The sequence below is a fragment of the Stegodyphus dumicola genome, chromosome 4, assembly GCF_044657685.1.
Source record: "Stegodyphus dumicola isolate Sdum_Otavi_A_Nest chromosome 4, ASM4465768v1".
Classification (NCBI taxonomy): domain Eukaryota; kingdom Metazoa; phylum Arthropoda; class Arachnida; order Araneae; family Eresidae; genus Stegodyphus; species Stegodyphus dumicola.
In genome coordinates this window covers 249,604,300-249,622,057 of record NC_140771.1, presented here as the reverse complement: position 1 = coordinate 249,622,057, position 17,758 = coordinate 249,604,300, and the positions used below count along the sequence as shown (strand labels likewise).

Below are 17,758 nucleotides of genomic sequence, written 5' to 3'. Positions count from 1 at the left end.
ATGTGCGTGGAAGGTTAAAATATTTTTTTATCAAATATCTTTTCAATTTCCAGTCTGTATTATTTCTTTAAAATAAATATATGGCATTAACATTTAGTGGCAATTTTTTTTGTGTTGCCATACTTTTTTTAAACTGGCAATATTACTTTAAAAATAATATACGTAATACCAATATTTGACAATATTTGAAATACTGACGATATTTGAAAAGTGACATGGACAATAAAGTGGGGTTTGAAACCATTAGCACCTTCAGCACTTAAAAAAAAAAAAAAGAAGAAGAAGAAGAAGGGCCAGACAACAGATTAAAAACACCTAAAATGAATGGCAAAATTACAGATTTCGGCAAAAATAAGCCTAATGCATTCAGTGCTTCATACAGTAAATATTTTATAATTTAAAGCACATTTATTTAGATTACTCACCAGTTTGGGAAGGATAGGTACTTCCACTAGTTGTAACAGATCCAGAATATTGTGTTGCTTGCAAGCTGTAAGACGATGAACCAGATACATAAGATGGCGTATTCTGGCTCTGTGATACCACTTGACTCTGATATTTTGGCTGTTGTGGCTGGCTGGCTGTTAAATCGTTAGAACCATTATTTAAGGATGCAGACGTATGGGTATAGCTAACAGTAGATGGCACAAGATTGGACGAGTTCAAGGCAGACTTCTGACTGGAGTAAGGGCTACTTGAATAAGCTGATCCAGTATCATGAGAGGAACTGCTAAATGAGTTCATTGCACTCTGGTCTGATTTGTTGCTCATCATGGAGCCTATTTAAAAATATGTTCATTAATGTTACTTTAAAAAAAAAAATGCCAAATTAAAAAAAAATTACTTACATTTTATAAAATCCATAATCAATTATTTTGAAATTTTTAAACACATCATAAATGAAATTTGCTGGTCTGTACTATTAAAATCTGTGTGCATCTGTCTGTCTGTTTGTGGCATTATCTCTTCCAGAACAACGGAGAGTTGAGCTTTGAGAGAGGTACACCCAGATTCCAGAAATTCATGGGAAGCAATTTCGACCATTCCCATCTTTGTACGACTTTAATTAGAGAAGATATTAATTAAAAACTCTGAAAATGTTAATTTTTGCCCTCATTTTTCCAAGTGGCAACAGTCTTACATGCTGGAGATAAAAATCTGCTTTATTTCGAAAAGTGTTGCCACTGCTCTCTTTCAAATTGTAGAGTTTCTTAATAAAAAATTTCGAAGTTTTACAAAATATGAAATAAAAGTAGCATTGTCAAACATTAAATATATTATTCCCAGTACTAAAAATTCCTGGAAAGCCATTTCGCCCATTATTATCTTCGAACGACTTTAAATCAGCAGAGATATTAATTAAAAACTCAGAAAAAAAAATCAGCCAATTTTGGCCCTCATTTTTTCGAATGGCAACAATCTCACACACTGGAGATAAAAATCTACATTATTTTCAAAAGTGCTGCCACTGCTGCTTGCTTTCAAATCGTAGAGTTTATTAATAAAAAATTTGTAAGTTTTAAAAAATATGAAATAAAAATAGCATTGCCAAACTTCAAGCACATTATTATTATATAAGATCATATTCTGACATTGACGAAAGCTCGCAATTGCATGTGACGTCACTGTATGTCGAAAATTGTTTGTTAGTTTCAGCATTTTAAATAAATACCTGCTGATGGCAACATTTTTGGTTCAGATTAGGATAATTGACATAATTATATTATTGCCATGTTAGTTCTTTTATTAATATTGAGAAAATGTTACATTACACTAAATTTCAGTCATGACATCATACGTATTAACCTGAGGTGTCAAAAGTTTTTGTTTCCTGGTTTGGCACTAAAAAATTATTCACAAATTGGTTGTTGCTTGGAAAGAATGAACTGATTTCATTCATATTGAAATATTTTATACATTTGCTTTTCAGAGGCACATAGAACTTATAAATTTGGCTGCAGCCTGCTAGTAACTTATAATCATTGTTTGATGACGAATGTAAATTTGCACTAGTAATGCAGAGTAATAAGAATAAGAAAGTCAATCAGATGTTCCCAAGGCAATAGTTTCAAATGCCCTGCAATTCAATTTTATGATAAAATAGTTTAGTATGTTACAATTTGATCAGACAAAAGATCTGGAATTGACGATAAACATTTTCATAAAACTGATATCCCCCCCCCTCTTGAAAAAAAAGGCCACAGATTAATTTTTAAAAACTGACAAATTCAGAACTCTCGGAGACATTTTCTCTCTTTTATGGGTTACTTAACTATTCAGTTATTAAAACAGATAAAGATTAAAAGTATAATATTACCATCTAAACTTCCAGGTTGATTTGTTCGATGATTTACATAGGAAGAAACATTTTCCACATTTTTGTGCTCATTCTGGGAAAGAAGCATTCCATCTTGGCTTGCAACCTGCAACAAGAAAAGTTATATTATTCACTTTACATATTAACAGATCCTGGACAATGCTCTACACAAAAATCATACTCTTAAAGTCTCTCCCACACACACAAAAGGAGGCAAACTAGAAATAATTTATAACATAATGATACAATAAGTGCTTAGTTCAAAACATTTAAATTTCACTCCTAAAATTCATTTTATTTAAAAGAATGGAAATATTTAGAAAACCATGAGTGTATACTCTAGTAACAATAAGCAAATACAAAAGCTAATAAACTGGCTCATATAATGCAAACATAAATGTTAGAAAAATTTTGGTCATGTCTTAAAAATACAAGCCATCATTAATATGTACAGTTTCAATCATTTTAAAGAATAAAAACAGATAACTTTTAAACAGTTAAGAAGGTTATGATTATCTAAAGCCATAAAAACAGCTAATCATCATTACATAACTATCAATCTTGTAAATATTAAAAACAAAGATTCTCATCGCAAAATCTGGAGTTTCATTAATATTTTAAAAGAACTGCAAACTGATTAACATTCACTTTCTAATACAAGATTCAGATTCTTGAACCATCTATAATGCCATTCTTACATAAAATATATTAACATTAGATATATAAAGTTTCATACTCATTTGGCTTATTTCATTTTTAAATTTCTTTAGAAAAGCTTTTATTTATCAACGTACTTTTAAATATGATGGATATAAAATTAATAATTAATGTACATACTACTGCATAAAATTTAGTCATGTACCCATCCATACACAGACATAAAACAAAATTAAATAGAAAGTGAATGAACATTTAACTGAATCTTCATAAGAAGTTCTCCAAATGTTTTCAGTACATTAGAATAATTCAGATCAAATAAAATGAGAAAAATTATACTGGAAATCATTAGAGGGTGGGGATAGGAATTTATACCAATTAAATTTCATTAGCTCGATTTCACTTATTGCTGGGAAACACAAAAGATGGAAGATTCAATGTTTTAACAGGAGACCTGATGAAACACAGGAGTCTCCCAGCTTAAATCATATAATTATTTAACGGAATTAATTACCTTCTGTGACTGACTAAGATCATTAGAAATTGTACTCTGGTTTGAGTTCGTATGAGAACCAATATTATATGTAGATTCTTTGCTCATAGTCACAGGAGATGGCAAAGCATTCGAATAGGATTGCGAAGCAATGCTTGACGGCAGTGCTTGATTATTGACGTGGCTGGATGCACTTGAATTCTGTCCCAGATCTTGGTAATTATTACCATTATCACCAGCAGCAAAATCAAAGGGAGACGAATCAGCACCAAACTGAAGAGCACCAAACTGGACATCTAGAGAAGTGACAGCATCATCTGGCATTACAACTGCTGACTCTGGTATCTGTAAAAATTTAGTCCAAATTATAAGAAGCAACAGACGCACATACAAGACATAAAGTTATATCTTAAAATATAAGACTTGTTTTTGAAATCTAAAAATTTCACACTTATAACTTTGCTCAAAAATAATTATATATATAAAAAAAAAGAGAGAGAAAATGAAAAAAGAAATCTGAAAGCTTATTACAGCATTATTACAAACTATTTAACAACAGCAAATCTTTGGAATTCCGATACTCAGTCTCGCATGCTGGAGACAAAAATGTTTCATTCATTTAATATGTTAAAAGAGACCAAGAATTAAGTACAATAGTAAGATATATTAAATGAAATAATGAAATATTTTTTGCTTCCATATATGCATATATCATATTAGAAATATGATAGCTAAAAAACAAATTTATTTCTCACAACTTACTTTTGAAGGAGGAGGCAATCGTGCTTTTGGAGGCTTTACCCTTTGAGGCAGAGGTGCTTGGTGTTGTGAAGTTGTGGTCGTTTTAGCTGTAGAAACACTCGCAGACTGCTGTGAAACTACAGGTGAATGCAAATCTCTGGACATATGGACTCCAGATGGAGACCCTGATGAGAAACTGGACTGAGACACAATGACTTGCTGCAGTTCGTGAGGAATTTGGACATGGTGCTGGTTATTGTTGTTGCTTACACTGTAATTAGATTGATAGGTCCCACTATTTGACTGAAATGAACTGGCATTCATGGAAGGAGCGGATGGGGTATTTTGAACAGTTACAACCTATTTGATCATATTAAAAATGAATAATATAAGACAATCAGAAACTTTACTTTATAATTTTAAAATACTTAAAAACTTGACTGAAGTAAAACTTTTAATACATACACAGCTAAATTAATCATTGTATAATTATTATCATGTAGAGAATATTTAATACATTGTACACTGATATAATATTATATAGAGCCATTACATTATAACCACCTCTCACCCAGAGCAATCAGCTCGCCAGGAGGCAATATCGCAGCATACACATGGCTGATGCTGGAGTACATGAAGTGTTCATGCACTTTTTCCCCACACGCAGAATGTTTAGCAACATAATGGAAAAACAACTGATTTATCAGATTTTGATAAAGGGCAAATCATTTAGGCTCGGCACATGGAAAAGTTGATTTCAGAAATGGTGCATTTGGTGGACAGCCCACATGCAGCCACTGTATGAGTACTTACCGAAAGTGGTGCATGGTTCAGGACACAACACATACCAGACAGCTGTTTGTCAGCCACAGCATACTAATTCTAGAGGAAACAAAAAACTATTATGCAGTGTTCGCCATGACCGAACTGTGCGTAACACATCTGAAATCACCACCAGCTACAACAGAAATGACCCATACGGTGTGCCTCAACATACAGTGTAGCGTACGCTGCTGCATATCCAAATCGTACCCTTCCGCTGATGGCACGTCAACACCAACAGTGACTACAGTGAGCCTAGAAACATAAGCAATGGACCACAAAACGTCACCTGGTCTGATGAATCATGTTTCTTGGTCAGTCGCATAGATGGGTGAATGTTAATGCACTGATTTCCACAAAACCTGGTGCCCTGGCGTAGTTAGCCAGACACAAGGCGGTACGGTAGTATTGTGGGTGATGATTTCATAAGGCACATTAGGACCAATCATTACCATAGAACAATCTTTGACATCTGTGCGCTTTGTAAACATCATTGCAGATCAGATGTACCCTTTCATGGCAACAGTGTTCTCGGTGGGTGATGGCATTTACCAACAAGATAAATGCACCATGTTATAAGGGCTGAATCACTAGAGAATGGTTCAAGGAACACACCATTGAATTTCAAGTCATGTCTTGGCCTCCAAATTTCCTTGACATGAATCCAATCAAGCAGTTGTGGTTCCACCTGGAAAACCAAACTTGTGCTTCCACGCTACTACTTCACAATGTGCAATGTGGAACCAGCTGGCGAATGCCTAGTAGCAGATATCTCAGACTACCTATCAGCATACTGTCGAGTCAATGTCTCAATGGATTAGGCAGTTTTTGAGGATGAAAGGTGATCCTACATCATATTACACAGGTGGTTTATAATGCAATGACTGTTTACTGTACACACACAAACACATATACGAGGGCTATCTAGAAAGTAGATTACGTTTTGGAATAAAAAAATAAACAAAGTATAGGAAACAAATTTTATTATATACAGATGAAAGCCACACTCAAATACTACTTTTCTACATAGTCACCATACAAATTAAGGCATTTATCGTAGCGATGTACGAGCTTGGAAATTCCTTCGTCGAAAAATTCGGCCGCATGTGCCTTCAACCACTTCGTTACCTCTTCTTGCAGCTGTGCGTCGTCATCAAAACTTTTCGCTGATGATTTCGTGCAACAAACTTCGCGAAATTTGTGAAAAACTCAAAGAAAGTTCCGTTATTGTGAAATTTCGATTTTCACGGACTTTAGCATCGACTTTTTCAAGAAGTTCGGCGGTCACTATGCTGGGTCTCCCACTTCGATCTTCGTCGTGAACATTGGTTCGGCCATTTTGAAATCTTATGACCCACTGACGCACTCCACCTTCAGTGATAATGTTGTCCCCATACACTTCACGAAGCTGCCGATAGATTTCTATCGGTTTACAGTTTTTTGCAGTCAGAAACCTTATTACTGAGCGCACCTCGCAGGATTTTCAATTAACGCAGACATTTCAAACCGTCACAGTATCTGAACGGAGCACAGCACGAACCTCTCACTAGCACGGCTAGATGCAGACTGAGCTGCGCAACGCTCTGACCCCAAGATGGCCGCGCTAGCCCCGCCCCTAGCGGACACAGACGGAAACGTAATCTACTTCCTGGATGGCCCTCGTAGATACATACATTCATAATAAAATCTCTTTATATTATTGAATGAACAGTTTAAAAAAATTAATATAACAAAATGTTAACAATTTTAAACAGTCATCTTTTTTTCCCAACACAGAGAAAGAAGCCTAGTTCAATTTTTCCAATACTAATTTTAATGATATTCACTTATTTTCTAACAAAAATTTCAGTTAGTGCCAAGGTAACCCCAGAATCAGAAACCCATCAGACTGAGGTCATGGACTACGGTGGCCATGAAACTGCAAAGTTATGGAAGACTATCTCCAAAGCGCTATTGCAGCACTTGCCAAACAAACGTGGTAACGTGTGGAGCCGTGTCATCTTGCATTCATATAATGTCATCAGCAACATTTTGTAATTTGCAATTCTATAACATTGTTCTATACTTGTGATGGAGCATGTTTTCATACCTATGGAACTGACTTCTTCAAAGAGGTAATGACCGAGAATGAATGTACTTGTGATGCCAGATCACACAGTCACTTCGTGTAAATGTTCCACATCGTGTGGATTTTCATTAGCCCTGTGATGAGTTTACATTCTCAGTTACAAAAAAAAAATGCACCTCATCCATCAATTACAATACTTTTCTTTGCAAATTTTTCACGCAGGCAACTTTCATCATACAAGCATCATTCCATTGACATTTATGGTTATTCAATGCATTAATCAATTTGCACAGGAAAAAAGTGGGTAAATGCTATAGGAAAACCAAATTTTTTTAAATTGAAATGTAACAGTGAGAAATCTACTGTTTTAAATCAACAAAATCTCAAGCACATAGCATCAAATAACAACCCCTGAAATTTAATTTTGATTGTTTGCGTCGATAGGCAGGGAAGTTTTTTCATAACAACTCTGCATGTGTAAACTGATAATTCTTAACTGCTAGCATTCTGGGATTTAACTTAATAAGGATGAGGTATGTTAATACAAATAGCAATGAATACTGGAAAGTCTTACTGCCAAAAAAATACATCAACAAAATTTCACAAAAATTACTTTAGTAATAACTATAAATTAAGAATTTATATTTATATATTATTTTAGTAATAACTATAAAAAGAAAAGAAACAGAGTTCTTTAATCATAATTCTGTGCTTAAAAAAGAAAAAAAAATCTGTATCACTTGAGACAAACGTGAAAATGTGTAAAAGACCAATTTTTACGATTTTCTTACAGTATGGAGAAAATAATTTAGGATGCCAAGACAGTAAAATCCTTAAATAAAAGATACAGCTAAGGGATATTTTGTTACGTTTAATTATTGAAATTTTGGAACATAACAAACTGTAAAACACTTACACCAACTGCTGCTTTGATACTCTCAGCAGCTTGCTTGGCAAACTGATTGAAATCAAAATGAGACTGGGACTGAGGTGTGACATTCTGTTGTATTTGAGGCACCATCTGTTGGGACATTAAAGATGACTGGCCTTGTTGATTAACACTATTTCCCGGAATAGAGTTTGCACCTTGCTCTGAATTTGTGGCTTTTTGTAGAAAACTTGCCAAATCAAGACTGCTGGAACAGAAGGGGAAAAAAACTTTAACTCATTAACTTGGTATTAACAAATTAGCTGTCACAAAAATATACAAAACAGCCAATACAAATAAAACACTGATGAAAAAAGTATCCATACTTTTGTCCAAGAGCAGTTGCAGTAGGAATGTCAAGCCCAGATACAGCTGATGACTGAGTGCCAGCACTGGGAGTAAATACTTTAGTTTCAGTGAGCTAAAAGTAAAATTAGTTAATTTTAAATAACAGCATTAATTTTCATACATTTACATCAAATAAACGTATACTGCTACTTACCAGAAATATTACACACTAGCTTCTTAAAGACAACTTTTTTAGGAGAAATAATTAACAGGTTACATCAAAAGTAATTGCAGGCATCACATAATCAGGTATATATCTGATTTAGTTTAATATAAAAAATGAAAGCATTTAATTTGCCAAAACAAAGCTTTTTTGAAATTCATTTAACTACACACATCCTAGTCCTCGTTATAATCACCCACGTTCCCATACATTCTCCGCTAAATTTTACTTCTTTAAAAGGATTAATTCTCAAAAATCAAACAAAAATTTCAAATCTTGGTTAAAAGGTACAAAGAAACGACTATTAAGCAGCTTTCAAAAACTATACACAGAATTTTATAGATTAATCAACGGGCTACAGATTTCATAATTTTCATATTTTCAATGAAATTATTATCTTCCACAATTAAATTTAAGTAAATAAGCATACATAAGCAATTCATTTTTATAAAATCTGCACAGATTTAAATTTTTTCATAAAGAATTTAATTATGTGTTTACTCTCTAATCATCTATCTACCCATTAGTTTAATGAAATTTTATTAAAAAATATAGTCAAACTTTCAATTAACAAACATTGACCAACTGATTAAAATTATCATTTAATGAAGGACAGACTTACTTTATTTAATAAAGTTTACTTTTGGTCCCACTCAGGAAAAAAAAAAAAAAACACTGGAGGTGCAGAAACTGACTTAATTCACTATTCTGCCAAGTTTCAAATGTACACAAATATGGCTTCTATGGTAATTGTTGATAATTCTACAACTATTACACGCAGATTAACTAATGGCATGAAAACCTTAACATCCTTATCTGAAGATAACATAATTCAATCATTTTTAAAGCAAAACATTTACCAACCTATAAGATTTTTTTTAAAAAACTGAGCTTACCGAGCCGAGTAACAGAGTGGGGGTATATATACTTTTGGTGTGGCTGATTGCAACCAAAAAAGAAGCTGCACAACTACATTTACAGCAGTCCTATATACAAAATTTCAACGTTCTTAGGCTACTCGTTTTTGAGTTAAGCGAGATACGTACATACGTCACGAGGAAATCTCTTCTGAATCCATTTTAAATCAATTTTATAATCCGTTTGGGGAAAAGGAGATAGATGTCATGCAATAACATCATCTAATTGTGCTTGATAGTGGGTCAAAGTGGATATTTTCATCGAAATATGATACCCAGAACTTTTCGTAAATACAATAACTTCCTTTACTTTGTACAAGGAAATTACACGTCCTAGTTTAGGTGATGTGATGCACATAAACCTCACAATACTGGATGGAAGGTAAGTTTACGGAAAACTCGCCACGATTTTCTTAAGGGTTGCTTAATCAAAGCTTATATCCTAAGGAAAGTTCTGCACTAGGTTAAAAATACAGAAAATAAAGCATTTATTAGGCATTTAAATCAATACAAAAAATTTATTTTAGGCTGCACAATTCATTGATTTAATCAAATATGCAATAATCTGTTTTATGAATGCTTACATTTTCAGTCCAATCTTCCTCACTCCATTCTTCAGTCACAGCAACATCTGACCAATTTCCTATTTAAAATATATATTAAAAATTTTAAATATATAAATAAATGAAAGCAAATGGTTATCTTTCTTTTTTTTTAATAATATTTTTCACTCAATTGGCACAATGTGAAATAAAATACAGAGTTTTTTAGAAACTGCTCTCACAATTTAAAGAATAAAAATTATACTACTAAATATCTGCTTAAGTTTAAGTAAAAGATGGCAAACTTTTATATAATATATTTGAACATTGTTAAAAACATTACATCTCTCCCTTTAAGTTAGCAAAACTACTCCCATTGAAAAGAAAAGATGTGAAAAAACACTGTAAGACCTACTTAGAAAACCTACTTCATAACAATAAAAATATTTTGCCAGAGCAGATTTGCTTACCAGATAACTTACTCTGATAGAGCATTCTTTTATAGCTTTAACCCTTCTGGAAGAGGAAGTTGACTTTTTTCTTTGTAACTTATAAATAGTTTTTAATTCTAATCAGGATAAGTGACAGCTCACATTTGAAGAAACTACTGAATATTTTCTGTACATTAACTACATAAGTGTTCCGTTTTTGATTTTCTTCCTTCTAAAGACAGCTTTAAATGTCAATTTTTTATGGCAGTTTCTCCTTATTTTCAATTACATAATTAGAATTTTTATGCTGCAGAAATTTGAATAATTAAAGCAAATTTTTATTTAGAATGAAATAATGATATTTTCCTTTATAGTTAGTTAGGTTTTTTAATGTGCTGTGGAACCCATTTTACAGAGATACTGGGGGGGGGGAGAAAAGAAAAGTCAATCTTAAAACTTTCAGGTTTTATATTACATCCAAAAGGACATTTTTTTAAATATTTTGTGCTTGCCTTCATTTATTAAATATCATGTTCTTCGCACTTAAACTATATAAAATTCAATTCAATAGCAATATCACAAAATATTTAAAAACAGCATATCTTTAGAAGACAATCTTGCACGCTGGAGATAAAAATATTTTTTCCGTTCAGTGTTGCCACTGCTTGCTTTTAAATCATGAAGTTTATTAAAGTTTTAAAAAATCTAAAATACACAATAAAACAAATTCAAAATTTCAAATTTGGACTTCCAGGTGCCCATGTTTAGGTGGAGGACTAAGTTATTCAAAATCTGATAACTGTAGGTACTGTTCTTTTCTCACATTCCAGGAAACATATATACATTCAAGTAAATTCTTTATCATTCAGTTTCTTTAAATATAATACATGGCATTAATATTTAGTGGCAACAATTTGAAAAGTGAACAAATGCAGAAAACAAAACAACATAAAATGCCATTTTGAGATTAACAGCTGTTTGAGTCTAACAACACTTTGGGCTTTAAAAAAAAAAAAAAAAAAAAAAAAAGTTACAATTTTTTACTTGCACACATCATCTTTCTTTTCAAAAAATTAATACCTTCTTTTATTTTCAAAGATTAATTATTACATTGCATACTCGAGCGGTTCTCAATATTTTCACTACTGCGTACCATCTAAACAAATACTGAAAACTTTAGTACCACCACTACATCTTACAATGATTATTTTTCAATTTCTCAATAGAAATATTAATATATATATATATATATATATATATATATATATATATATTGCCATTTGAACAACCTATTTGCTCTTTGTATTAAATATGTACATATAAAAAACTATTAGATTAAAAATTGGTTATTTTAATTTTCAAAATTTCAGTTATAATACTTTATTTCTAAAATTTAATGTGAAATTTGCGCCTGTTTAAGACAGATCAATTTCTTTATGTCTGGTCTCATTTCATTCAGATTTAACAGTAAATTAGGATCCACTTTTAATTTTGGTCCGTATTTATATTTCAAATATAACATAGAAAAAATTCCTTGTTCACACAAACAGGTTGTGCAAAAAGGCATTTCAAATTTGATAACTTTATTTGAAATGTGTTTAAGTTCTTTTTTTGGTTCAGCCAAAAGTTAACAAGTGTGCCATTTTCGAAATATTCAGTTACAGTTCAATCACAGGAATTTTCTATCAATTCTTTTTTTTAAAGAGATTTTTTAACTTAGTAGTTAAAAATACTTTGCTTCTTTGCGTACTACCTATTTTTCTCTTGCATACCACCAATTCAGAACCGCTGGCCTAGTCTGGTGCAAAATGTATTGCATAGTCTGGGCAACAATTTTTTTTTTTTTTTTTTTTTTTTAAATTCCGTTTTTCATTCATCTTTTGATAGTGGTTCCTATTTCTAAATTACAAGATAATTTCAAATTTTGAACATTTCCTCTAACATTTTGGTTCCTTTGTAGATGGATAAAATCAAATAAATAATCTCCACCACTCAATTTAACATTCAGAGGAATTGCTGGCAGTAAAAAGGGTAAGTTGTAGAAATGCAGAATCAATCAATTTAGTTCCATAAACATGTTTTGTTAAGCTCACCATCTTAAAAAAAATTTTTTCTTTCTAAGAATCATTACCAAAAAGAATTTCCGTAGCTCTTAGAATCAATCAAAGAAGTTCTGATACCATAGATGATAAAAATATAAAAATTGCATATCTCATTCCAAACCTGTTAATAAGTTGCATATTTAATATTATCAATTGTTTGTTTTTTTTAACTTGTTACAAGAATTTTTTTATTTATTTATTTTCTAAAATAACAGTACAAATATAATTTTAAAAAAATACCCAAAACCCTGCACATACAGGAAAACACACTTTAGTTATTAGCACAAATACCATTAAGAAATGAATAATACTTAACAGCTTATAAATTAATTGGACATATTATTAGCTGAATTTAAATTTGTTTGTTTTATCCACAGAATACAAAGTGTAACATGCATGCAAATCGTGCTCCAAAATAATGCACATTTTACATTCGGAACACAATAAAATAAAGTTCCATGGAAACATTCAATAATATCTCTCTTACCTATATATCTAAAAACAATAAAAGTATATGTACATATGCCTTTAAATGGGGGGGGAATAAAAAAGCCACTGTATAATGTCAAATAAATGGGAAAAGTTAGAAACAAAACCATTCACCCACCAAACCGCCACCAATTTGAACAAGAAATAAATCAATGATTATAGATTCTATCCACTAGAAAAGAAATGTTTAAGCTAAATATCAAATTGAGTAACTCGGAAAGTTACAATATAGACAGAGATTTTTCTTACCTACAGTCATAGTAGCATCTGCTGTATTTGACATATTAACCTTCTCTGCTGTACTATTTGTCCAGGTATCAATAGATTCTGGAAAACCATCATTATTCTGCAGTCCTCTGTTCTGAAAAGTCCTGCTTCGACCTCCTCTTCCTCTACCGCGGCCTGAAATATTTGTATTACTTAAAGGGTGGATTAGGATTATGGCAAAGCACGTGATGGCTATCTGCCTAATGGGAAAAATAGTTTCACGGAGGAAATTTTTAAGGGAGACTGGCTTGCATTCACATTAAACGTGACAAAAATCATGAAAACTGTGATGTAGCCAAACTCTTCACCAGGACTTTAATTCATGAAGATGAGTCAAACTACTCATCTTCATGAATTTCACAACTTAGAAACAGGTACGTCACATTACTTAGAGAAAACATTTTATGAGAATAATAGTGATTTAAATAAGATAATAGGAAAATAACATTTATTCTCCCAGACTTCATTAGAGCACGCATCATAAATTAAGTTTAAAAAACATAATAAATGCAATAAAACAATAAAAATTAGCAGCTAATAAAATACCGCTTATTTTTTTTAAGTTTTAAATCATTGCTAGCAGCACTCATGATAACTTTCAGAGGCTAATATTCCATTTAGCTCTCGTTTTTGAAATTCCAAGTTGAAGTTACCATAGCTCCTTTGTTCCTACAATTGCTTTTATTATGGCATCAGAAACTTTTTCTCGTTCCTAGCACTTTTCCCACACAAGCTCTGCAAGATAAGACTCTGACAGTTCTGACAATGACCTGCCACTTATTTAACTCACAGGTTATTATTATGTTCATATTTTCAGGAACCAAAACAAATATACACTAATAAAAAATAGTCATTTATTATACTCAAATTGACAAAAAGACTTATTTTTCAGTGCCAAAATATTTTACTTGCACCTATCAAAGCTTTTCATAGTTTAACCATTTAACACACTGTGGGCTTTATCATTCAGGTATGTAGCGCAGGTTTTAAATTTTATTTGGAAAACATACAGCACAACAGCAATTGTTGAACTTGACTTTCATAACTCCAATTACTTTTACAGTATAGAAAAGTTCGTCTCCTTATGTTCTATCTGGTTATTATTTGCTTTTCTTTAAAATTGAATTACTTATTAAAATACATATAAGATATATAATATTAGCTTCAGTCCTGCATTTATGATGATGATTTCATACTATATATACATAGAAAAGAATTCCATTATAATGTCTGAAATAATACATACAGATTTCAGACTTCTTTCAGATTAGGCTTACATTTAATAAATCATAAAACTACTTACGAGGACCTCTCGATCTTCCCTCGTTATTTCTTTCTCTTCGACCTTCTTGCAGATTTCTTTCATTTTTCTCATTTTCTTTGTTACGCCCTAAAATGAAAGATATCGAAATAAAGCTAATGAAGTTTACTTTTTGTTAAGATATTAAATGGATAAAAATAATTATTTTTACTCAGTAGTATAAGCATAATACATTTTTCACTGCCTTATACCTGACATATAATTGATTTCTTACCCTCATACTTGAGAATGAATTATAAATGCATAGTATAAGTTAATATCACTATATGTGGTAATGACAGGTTAATCATGCTTTGTAATTAACATCTTAATGCCCCTTCTTTACTACCAGTTATTTTATTTTTTAACTCAAAACAGTAGCAAATATATTTTGTTATATTCGTATCAGGAAAAAATTCTTGAAATGATTAACTTGAGTGCACAGAAATAATTTAGTTGGGTGTACCCAAGGTAATTTGGCTGAGTGCACTAAGAGGTTAATTTTATAAACAGAATGAAATGAAAAGCATTAAATGAAACAGTATCTATAAATGTTCATAATTCAGTTTAACAGTAGCATGAGATATAAGCAGAAAGTATAATCCATTTAGTAATAAATTTTTTCTTTTTAAAATGAATGAAAAACTAGTTGAAAACAAAACTTCATTTGGAAAGTTTACATAATGCACTTCTAATTTATTATAGGTATATATATATATATATATATATATATATATATATATATATACACATGTACTAAGATAATTATACTAAGAGAAAAGACTTTTCCAGGTTTCCTAGGTATGTTTTAAGGAAATTCCAGTCTATCTGAGTATTACATGCTGGCTGTGCAGAGAGGCAAATTAATTATAGTACTATTTGAAAACACAAAAATTTGCCGTATACATATATATATAATCCCCAAAACAATACTATTATAACTATAATAGGAGTTGTTTTCTCCACAGAAGATTGAGATTAGAATCTGCACAATCTGGATTATTTTTTTTCAGACATTTTGCAGTAAACAAAAGAAACATAAGAAAGAAATCTATATAATGATATTTTTAAATAAATTCAGGTATTTTATTTATTTAGCAGCATACATAAGCAAAAAATATGCGCATAATATTTCGTGATGGTATGTCATCATACTGCTAGAATTAGTTTCAAGAGTATGCAAAAGAAAATTGCCTGATATCTGAATGTATCATTAACTAATAATAAATAAACTTAGAAGGAAGAAGTCACATTAAATGATACGAATAACATTAAAATTAAGTTAATTACTTAAAGATTAAAAATTGAATTGCAATAATCGATGATATTTTGGCAAATATAGTTATATTAAATAGTTAGCCTAGATGACTAATTAATATTTTTTTTATTTTACTGCAAAAGATTTATAAGAGATTTATTAAAAAGAAAAAAAAAAGTTTAAAATATTTTGTGGTAAAAATCCTAGTATATGGTAAGGCCTTGGAACGATTTTGAAAATTGTCACCAACACCAAGATGATATTACTGCTCATCATAACCATTTACTGCTCATCATAACGCCTCCAAATCACATGTGCACAGTAAACTAGGTTGAAACCGATTTTGTTTATAGGAGAATGGGAAGGTATTTTCTTTCACTCAACATGCACACATGAGCCTCTAGGTTCTTAAAGTTAATGGAAACCAATGGCTCGAAACTGGTTTTTCCTTTCTAAAAAACAATCTAATTGGAGTGCAAAAATTGGCTCTATGCCACCTGCCCAAATGATGCTCACGCAATACATAATTTGCCAAGAATGTGCCTTCCAACATTTGCGCAAAAATAACTTTTTGGGGGATTGCAGTATGAAATTCTCTGACTAAAATTCCTTGACATTTTTGGTCTAGTTTTTGAATTCCCTGACATTTCCCGCTTTTCCAGGTGGCATGGCATCAAATTTTCACAGGGTTCGTAGCCACAGTTTAGTTAAAAAAATAAGCACTTTTCAAGCACATTTTAAGGAAAAAATAAGCACCTGTCTAATTACATTATATATAACTGCATAAAAAATTAGACTTGTAATTTAAAATATGAGGAGTGCAATATTTATTAAGAGAATGAACACTGAATTTCAGTTCAAAATATAGAAAATAAATAATAATAAGCCATATTAATTATATTCATTTGGCACCTAATAATAAATACAACTTATTTTCCCACTCATATTAATATTTAAATAATTTAACTTAAATCAAAATTCTGAAAATTTTATAAATTTTCATTGCATAACAGTTTTCCCTTAACATATATTCCAAGCAAAGTAAATTAAGTAAAAAAGAGGACATTTCTGAAATCAGAAGACAGGAAATTGCTTCATGCTGTCATCCTTTAACAGTAAAAGCTTAACTAACCCGCATACTCGGAAATTGCCGAATGTTCCGGATAGTAACTGGAAAAAGAGGAGTGGGGGGAGATTGTAGCCGTTCTTTAGATTTCTCGGCTAAATAAATGATTTTGACATTTCGATATGTGCATCATATAAAAATAGACCGACGGAACTGAGAAATATTCGGCTTAGAAAGCACAGTAAAACTCTTTTAAGTGTTCATAAACAAATCTCGGACTCAACATCAAAATTAATTATCTCTGCAAAATACTGCAAACGTTATTGCGCAATACGTGTGGTGTAATTCTTCCACATGCGATATTACGCAATCGGAATCAACAGCTGCCAGTATTCGGAGAATAAAGAACTAAATAAAGGAAAAGAAAGAGACTTGCTAATCTGGGGTGTTTCTGATTCTAATTTTCAACAGACTGTGGTAAATTTCCAGAATAGAATGAATCTTCACTTAGGCTGGATAGACTGCAAAAACTTTTAGTCCTATTCAATCCAGATTGGACAGTGACAAAAAAAAAAAAAAAAAAAAAAAAAAAAGATCGCTGTTTCAATATTAGACATTTAGCGGAGAAAGGGGAGAACCTCCCAACCTCCGTACTGTACCAATGTATTGGCCCAAAAAAAAAAAAAAAAAAAAAAAAAAATATTATTTTGACTATTCGATTACTTTCCTTTTATTTAAGCCATTCCGAATATTATTCCTTAGAAAGCTAATCTGTGTAAAAACACACCCATTTTTGGCACACTGCAGATGTTTTATCTATACTTCAGTTACTGCAACTACACTCATGTC

At 31.4% G+C, this 17,758-nt stretch overlaps 1 protein-coding gene across 5 annotated transcripts in view; it reads right to left on the bottom strand.

Moving 5' to 3' along the window:
* LOC118193293 (ubiquitin-associated protein 2-like) overlaps nucleotides 1–17,758 on the bottom strand; it is an 89,769-nt gene that overhangs the window by 46,425 nt on the left and 25,586 nt on the right. For 4 of the 5 annotated variants that reach the window (XM_035364350.2, XM_035364353.2, XM_035364352.2 and 1 more), the window contains exons 6-14: nucleotides 14,589–14,675; nucleotides 13,268–13,420; nucleotides 10,039–10,097; nucleotides 8,353–8,447; nucleotides 8,015–8,234; nucleotides 4,230–4,568; nucleotides 3,489–3,812; nucleotides 2,318–2,423; nucleotides 426–779 (exon numbers count right to left, since the gene is read on the bottom strand). In XM_035364350.2, coding sequence (XP_035220241.1) covers nucleotides 426–779; nucleotides 2,318–2,423; nucleotides 3,489–3,812; nucleotides 4,230–4,568; nucleotides 8,015–8,234; nucleotides 8,353–8,447; nucleotides 10,039–10,097; nucleotides 13,268–13,420; nucleotides 14,589–14,675 — 1,737 coding nt within the window. The remainder of the gene's footprint in view (nucleotides 1–425; nucleotides 780–2,317; nucleotides 2,424–3,488; nucleotides 3,813–4,229; nucleotides 4,569–8,014; nucleotides 8,235–8,352; nucleotides 8,448–10,038; nucleotides 10,098–13,267; nucleotides 13,421–14,588; nucleotides 14,676–17,758) is intronic. The other variant, XM_035364351.2, reaches the window with a different exon arrangement.